An 8,245-nucleotide genomic window follows, 5' to 3' on the forward strand; every position below is an offset into this window, starting at 1 on the left:
CTGATTGTTTCAGCGGCTGTCACTGGAGGGAGGGACAAGAATTGCTCCCGGCTGGGTGCCTGCCCATGCAACCCAGTGTGGGGGCACTGGGGTGCCCCTGCCTTGAGGGATTCCCTGCCACCCCCAGCTTGGGGCAGCCCCAGGGAGCTGAGGGCACTTCTTCCCCTCCTAAACCCCAGAGTAGCTTGCCTCAGCTCCTGCAAGTCTCAAGCAGTATCAGGGAGCAGAGGGAAATTCTCCTGCTCCTCTGTAACCAGTTTTGCCTCAGCTTCTGCAAGTCTGAGGCAAAACTAATGCAGGGGAGTAGAAGAATTTCCCTCCATTCCCTGAAACTGCCTGAGACTTGCAGCAGCTAAGACAAGCTGCTCTGTGGTTTGGGAGGGAAAGAATTCCCCTCATCTCCCTAGGGGGACCCTGGGATGGGTTGCGGGGGGAACCCCCTCCAAGGCAGGGGCCCCGCAGTGCCCCCATGCTGTGATGCATGGGCAGGCATCGAGCAAGGAGCAATTCTTCTCCCTCCCTCCTGTGGCAGTAACTGAAGCAATCAGCAGCTAGGAAGGGGTGGAGGGAGGGTATTCCCCTCAGCTCCCCACAGCTGCCTGGGCTCAGGAACCCAGGATGGGGGAAACCTCCTGAGGGGGAGGGTCCCCCTAAGTGGGCTAGCACCTGGACAGGGGGCTCCTTAATCTCTGTGCGGGGGACAGCAGGGGTGTTGGGGACACTTGGCTGGACTGGCAATGGCCAGCAGGCTGGAACAAGTGCTCTAGAGCCCCCTGCCTATCAGTTCAGTTAGTTTTCAGTTCAAGTTACGCAGCTTTGTGGAAGCTACCTAGGTTGAACAGATTCCACTTTGGGCTTTCTGACTGTCTGTACTTAGCCTTGGGGTTGAAATGTATTTAAGGTCTTCTGTGTCGAGGTCTAGTCATGGTAGAGGCTTGAGGTCTCCACAAAGAAAAGGTATCTTTGGACAAAATCACAGAGGGGTGAAGGTGCCAAAAATTAAGTAACTGAATTATAGAGCATTACAATATATCTAATCTAAATGTTATCAACAGCTGCAATTAGAGGCAGTAGCCAGAGCATGTTCCATAGAACTTGCTTCTTTTTTGGCTTCACTTACTCACTCTGACTGGGTCTGGGACGAATAAATACACGTTACATATACATTTATTCCTCTGACTATATGGGAGACCACCACACCCAGCAAGTGGCTAAGTTTTGCCAATGGAAATGCATGTAGATTTCCTGGGTGTCCTATATAGGTTATAGATTTATATTCTGGGTCTGTTTCTGATCCTACTACTACAACTTCTCTTCCCCTATGGATCAAGGAGATTTTTGGCAAGCTGTAAGATAGAATTTAGGAGCTCTATGGCAATCAGAATTTTGGGCAACCAGTGTAAGGGATATAAGTTCAGAGGTTGAAAACTGAGTCAAAGAATTTAAACAAGTTTAATAAGATTTTTAAAAATAATGAAACTAATACTACCTTTGTGAACAGATAAGGTTTCTGTCTCATTAACAGTTTTCTGAATTATCTCACTCTATTAGAGACCTCTTTGCACTACAAAACCATTTCCACCCACATCATTCTTCACTAATGTGTGTTGTCATAGCAAGTCCCCTTCAGAAAACTAGTCAAAATAGTTTCTGCTACCTATTCTATAAACTGCAGAACCAGAGAGTCTGGAAATCACAGCAAGTAAATGATTTATTTAACCAACTACAATCAACCAACCATAAACTATTGTGAAAGATTAACATTTCTATTACCCTGGTATTGAAAAATTTCAGACAATATAATATAAAAAGAGTTTACACTTGATTGAGAATGCCTCCATTTCACACACTTTCTACAAATTGGCAAAATAGGAAAATTCTGACCAAAAAAATTTAATCCATTATGTGCATTTCATCTGGTGCTACTGAGAAGTCAATACAGCCTTAGGAAAATGCTTTCTGTATTCCCTTGTGGTTCATTCACCATCAACACAACTATTAAGAAAATTTTATGTTCAGAATTTCTTTACTATATTACTAGTAATGCATAAATCAGAACAGGGACAGTTTTACTTCAGAGACTAAGCTGAGTCTGAAGGGTTGGCTACTAGGTAATAGCATATTTTTATGTATCAAATTAAACAATTTGGCCTAGAAATCCAGTGAGAAACATTAAAGAGCGAACTGCACAATTTGATTTTACAGTCACTTTTTGCTTTTGCTTCCTGTGCATTCACCAACAAAATCCCTATTGATTTCAGTGTGGACAGAAGCAAGCCTTTTCAGTTTATTTAAAATGCCTAATTTTTTAAAAAGAATAGTAGACAGATATTTATCTCATTGTACTCCCTGAACACCATTTCAGATCAGGTTTTATCTTTTCTCCATGACTACAAATAAAAAGTGTCCTTAAAGGACAGGTCTCTATTCAAAGCAAAAAATGTATCATTCCCCTTCCCATCACCCCATAATTATTGCCTAAAAATATTTTTTCCCAGTTTATTTTCAGTAAAAGATAAGGGATTTCTTTTGTTTGTACTCAAATATCTCCATTCAGGAAATATCATATGAATTCCCACTGTCTGTTCTAAACAACTATAGTACTGTTCTTGGAAAAAGTAGACAACTTCAATATTCATGAAAGATTAAATAAATCTAAATCACTTCAGTAAATAAAATGCAATTTACTTGCAATGGCATGAGAAGACTGGGAGGTTCAGGGTGGAGAGTGAGGAGCCAAAAGTGTACTTGGAAATCTGAGAAAATAGTGAGTTTGTGTAACCATTTCAGTTGCTTTCTAGTTTCTGTACCTGATAAAAGTGTTGAAGCTCAGCTAGTAAAGAAGACACATTGTTAAAAAAGCAATTGTCCATTTTTATTTTGTTTACATTGCACTGAAAATTTACATCATACTTTTACAAATCCTTTTTTTCATAAAAATATACTTCTTTACAAAAGTGTATGCATTAATATAAGAGGAGTAGCCAGTCGCAGAAGAAACATATTTTAAACGATCTCAAATCTATTAACCTTAACATTAATGAATGAGTCATAGTTATTGCAGTCATTTGAACAAACAAGAATAAATAACAACTGATGGTAAAAAATATAAAACAGCATCTTTTTTAGTAGAATGCAGTTTGACAGAATTGTATGAATTCTCAAAACAAAGTGTTGTAAAATGGTTTATAAGAAATTCATCAAACATTTTAGAAATCCAAGCAGCAATCCTGGGTACAATGATTTTTGGTAGGCACTCTCTATTATGGTAATAAAAAGGTTAGATTTTTCACAGAGTTATTATTGTCTTAAAGGGACAGTAACAGATAATTCACACAGGCTAACATACAGAATTTGTGAGTCATGCTATAAAAGGAAGACAATGACTTACAAATAAATTACTGGAGTTGCCAATGGATAACTCTGTTATGAAAAAAACAGTAAAACTAAAGATTACCTTCCTTCAAAATTTGTTTACCGTGTTTGAAACTTGCCTTTCTGGGAGTGAGACTTGTATGTTTTGATGGGTTAATCCTAATTAAACAATGTCTTACTTCCTTAAAAGACTGTTCGTACTGTATTGCTGCAATAAATTCAATTTTAGCTAATTATAGTGAGGGTCTGTTTGAATAATATCTGATACCAACTTGTGTTCCAAAGCCAAATTACTTCCAAAGTATGATTCTGCAATGAATAGGCCTGATCCAAAGCTCACTGAAATCAGTCAGTCATTGGATTGATTTCTGTGGGCTTTGCATCATGCCACAAGCATGTGTATTTTGAGAAAATTCAGGAGTAGAATAATGCTGATAATGAAATATGTATAGACAGTAATACGGATTGAAATGGGAAGCCATATGTTCTTGATATATTGATTTCGCTTTCTAGCGTCTCTATAAACAGTATCTTTCTAATCCGAACTTCATTAAGGTACATTTTGATGTTAGAAAAAAGTGTAAAATGGTCACTCTTGCAAATCATCTTCAACAGGAAGGAACATTGCTGCATGACAAAGCACAATTCATATAGTGTGCTACCATCTTTTGTTATAAAACCAATGTCTACTAGCAAAAGCCCACAGGAGGGAACATAGAGAAGCAAGACTACACCCATTATCACCTGTGGGTCTTGCTAATGAGAACAGAGGAAAGAAGCTTGACACTGAATGTGAGGACAAGGCTAGATATGAAACGAGAAATTAAATAAGATCTGAAAACCTGTCATTTATTTTCCTTCTGCACTGTAAAAAATAGCAAGTTACATTTGTAGGTTTAAACTTGTGACATGATATTGAGCAATGTTAGAAATCAACTGGTCTGAGAAAAAAAAAGACACTTGCTAAACAGGGGTGAATAACTGAAAGAATGGTACAAAGTTCAAATTTAAGAGAATGAGATAGCTCATCAATGCAAAAGAGAAGTCAGTGACCTATTATCTCCTGTAATTATAGCTCTTATTTTCTACCCTATATCTTTTTGTTTTTAAACCCAGTCCCTCTATTATAGTTTTATAAAGCACAGAAGTACTGATAGTGGATGCTCCTCCAATATATGCAAATATGTTTTATGTTTTAGAATAATCTCCTTTTTTAAAAAAGCAAATAAACTGTGAGTAAGCACTCGTGGAGTGCAGCAGATTATCTGTAAAACTCTCCATGGTAAACATGAAGAACAATTCTGTTCCAGTTTATGAAAAAAACACTCTTGTCTATCATCCTCAGGAAAAGGTGATCCATTATATCCTGAAAAGTGTGCTTTAAATTTTTATCAGTGAACTACGCGTGCACTGTGTTGTGTTTCAATTTCCAAACTTCTGTAGACAAAGCATTACCACATTATACCATTGTGCAAACAGTGTTCAAGTTGGGGTCAAATCGCACAGCTTTCCCTTCTACAGACTTTGCATTTGTGTCATACATGGGGTTTTCAAAAGCAGCTTGCCCGTTATTATTTTCATGTACAGAGCAGCCTGTATACTGTGTTTTAGGTGCAGTCCTGTTAAAGAAAAACACAGGATGTTTACAACTGGAGTTTTTCATAGTGATCTGTGTGGCATAAGAACCTTAATAAATGGGACTATTTTCAATTTAAAATATTAAAGTTGAAAATTAATTAAAGGACGTTGCTGGCTTTTTAAACAAGGTTACAGAAGATTATCATATTAAAATAATGTTATAACGTGCTTATAGCTAATTGAAAATCAGCAAAAATGCAATATTGTTAAGAGCTGTTCGGTGGAAAATGGAAATGAAGGCTAAACACTGCTTGTTATCTGAGGGCAACAATAGTGAAATGATTTTTATTTAGAAAGGTTTCAGTTTGACTAGATAGGCTATAAATATGAATAAAACTTAAATTCAGAATCTGAAGCCTTTTTATATGAAAAGTCAAGAGATATAATAATTCAACTTGGATAAAAGTTGTTGTATAAAAGAAATAAATATTTGTATGCCAATAACCAAGTATTAGTCTGGAGCAGTTCAAGGACTTTTAGTTCCATTTTTATGACACAGATACCACATTTTAGTCATGTTGGCCTTTGACTGCACTGTAAGAGTAATTGTTAAGACATCTGACAAGTACTGCTGTGCATACAGCTATTTAGGAGTCCCATTCCCATCCTTGATTGTTGTAGTGCAAGATCTTTTACTTATCTGATGTTATGCAATTGACTGTTAGAAAATATTCCTTAAAAATGAAACAGAGGAATACATTTTGTCCTCAGAGACATGCACAAAACTATCGCTAATAATACAGTAACTCTGAGCAGAACATGGTAGTAAGCTAATTATAATTCTATTACGAATTTGTGCTGTGGAATCATTTTTCATAATAAAACCTTTCACTGACATAAGACCACACCATACATACTTGCAGGCCCATATAAATATGTGGGCTTTAAAATACATTAGATTAGAGATATCACTCTCAGTACTGTCACTTGCCAAATAAGAGGCAATTTTCAAAAAGCAAACATGAAAAGATGCCAGTAATTTAACCTATCCTTATTCTGCTCATAAAATTTTATAGTATTTCATTCCTAAAAGGTGGGAGTGAAGGTATAGCAACCTTACTAATTAAACATTATGTCACCTTTAAAAGAATAACAAGGAACTTCTATAGAGATCTTTGTGAAGGAGTTCTCAGGAAAGCTCTTGTTATCCTATTTATTACACTCAAGTTTAAGGGCACTGAAGAACTTTAAGCAAATGATAATGCAAGGATTAATTTACACTTACCTTTGCTTATAAAGGTAAAACCCAAAACCTGCAAATATAAGGGCAAAGAAAGGCACAAGGATAGCAATGGCCACAGAACTACTATTTGTACCATGTGGTTGATTAGAAGAATTTGAACCTTCAGACACATTAAGACCTAAACAAAAAAATAAAAGAAAGAGAAAGAAAAAAGGATTAGTTATTTCCAGCAAGTACCACTCCAAAATTCCTCGCATTATTATTGCAAGTGAGCATTTGTGAGGACTTATGATATATTTAGATGATAAATAAGCATAGTGATAAGAAAAATTATTAGGTACAACAAGCAGGAAATGAATGGGAGGTTTGGTTTGAAAGATAGTTTATGTTTGTATGACTAAAGTTTTGAAATCCTCATTTCACATCTATTCTGGAGAAAAAATTACAAAAATATCTTGTACATCTGCTAAAGACTTGTTAGTTAAAGCAAATCCTTGATCAAGCATGGTGGATTTCTCTCTCTTCAAGCCTACTAGTGATCCTTTAGTGATTCTATTAATTAATCTTGTACCAAAGTTAAATATATTCCTAGGTGAATAATCTTGTTCTTAGAAGATGGAACTCATGGAAGAAAATTATTAAATTAAAAAAAAAATAAATCTAAAATTCTTTGAAAACCAGAAGAAGTGTGAATGCTTACAGTTTTCATAAGAAGCCAATAAAACCAAATTGCCAAAACATGACTGCATTTATTTTTTAACAGATTATCCCCAAATATTTTGAAATAGATGGCTTAATGAAGCTCAGATATGTTGGTTATAGCTCTTAGTCTTGTATACGAGTTCTATCTAAAGCATCTATATTAGCAAATGCAGTGAAAGCAAAGTTAAGCTTCCAAGACTCCAGTTTAACATGACTTAAGATAATGAAAGTAAAAACATGATCTATTTCATTCCACAAATTAATAAATCCTGCATATTCAAATTATTAAAAAAAATACTTGGATTTTTTAAACAATAGGAGTGAGGCAGGAAGAATGTGTTTTGGCTGTAGATAAAATGATTTAGCTGAAGATGACCAATCTATTTAGGAAGACATTACAGTCATGAGAACTAATTTTCCTTGTAGAAATGCACTATTTGGTCTATGTAGAATCCTACTACCTTGGATGCAACATCTTGCCAATATTTAAGGGGTGTTTTTTTCCCCCCCACTGAGGAGAATTATTAGAATTCTCGAGAGAAGGAGTACAGACATTATATGTTTAATTGATAATGTTTTTCTTGTTTTCTATGCTTAAGCATTCATAAAACAAAATATTCTATCCCTACTATTTCAGGTTACAAGTCTAGCTATATTCTACCCAAACACTAATATTGATATACAATTTCAATACAATGTTTTTCTTGTTCTCTATGCGTTCGCATTCATAAAACAGCAAGGTTTTTATTAGCAATAATAAAATGCATAAGAATAAAAAAATAGTTTGGTGCATAATTGAATCTAGAGTGCAAAATCATGAAGTTCTTCATGACTTCAGTGAGAATTTTGAATGCAGAAAAATATGAAAAGGATTTCCAGATTGGATAGTAATCTTTATTAATTCACAGCACTGGGCACATACTCTGTTTCTCTTACTTATTCTCTGTATAATTCATAATTTGGAACTAAATTATTATTCCATATTTAGTTCTTAAAACAAGATCACTAAATATATCAAATGTTCTTAGCCACAACCAGCAGCCCCCCACGCTAAAGCAAGTATACTTCCCTATTTAATTTCCTATAAACAAAATATTCTATTCCTACTATTTCAGGTTATGAGTCTAGCTATATTCTACCCAAACACTAATATTGAGATACAATTTCAATACAACACTTCATATGCAGTCATGCTTCAAAAACATGAATAATAAAAAAGTACAATATGAAACAATATTGAATTATGACATAAAAATAGTGGGTTACCTAATCTTTGAAGTCCAAATTGTCCATAATCTTTACCCTGTATAAATCCTTGGAAAACATATGTTGCTCCATCTGGTTCAG

General features: G+C 35.4%; 1 protein-coding gene across 3 annotated transcripts in view; it reads right to left on the minus strand.

Moving 5' to 3' along the window:
- Positions 1-4,685: 4,685 nt before the first annotated feature.
- The window catches only part of CSMD3 (CUB and Sushi multiple domains 3), a 1,313,655-nt gene continuing 1,310,095 nt past the window's right edge, over positions 4,686-8,245 (minus strand). For all 3 annotated transcript variants that reach the window (XM_025197227.1, XM_006018073.3, XM_006018072.3), the window contains 3 exons: positions 8,165-8,245; positions 6,239-6,374; positions 4,686-4,994 (listed from right to left, as the gene is read on the minus strand). In XM_025197227.1, the coding sequence (XP_025053012.1) occupies positions 4,835-4,994; positions 6,239-6,374; positions 8,165-8,245 (377 nt within the window). In that variant the 3' untranslated portion in view covers positions 4,686-4,834. The remainder of the gene's footprint in view (positions 4,995-6,238; positions 6,375-8,164) is intronic.

This window comes from Alligator sinensis, unplaced genomic scaffold (assembly GCF_000455745.1).
Source record: "Alligator sinensis unplaced genomic scaffold, ASM45574v1 scaffold112_1, whole genome shotgun sequence".
Taxonomy (NCBI): domain Eukaryota; kingdom Metazoa; phylum Chordata; order Crocodylia; family Alligatoridae; genus Alligator; species Alligator sinensis.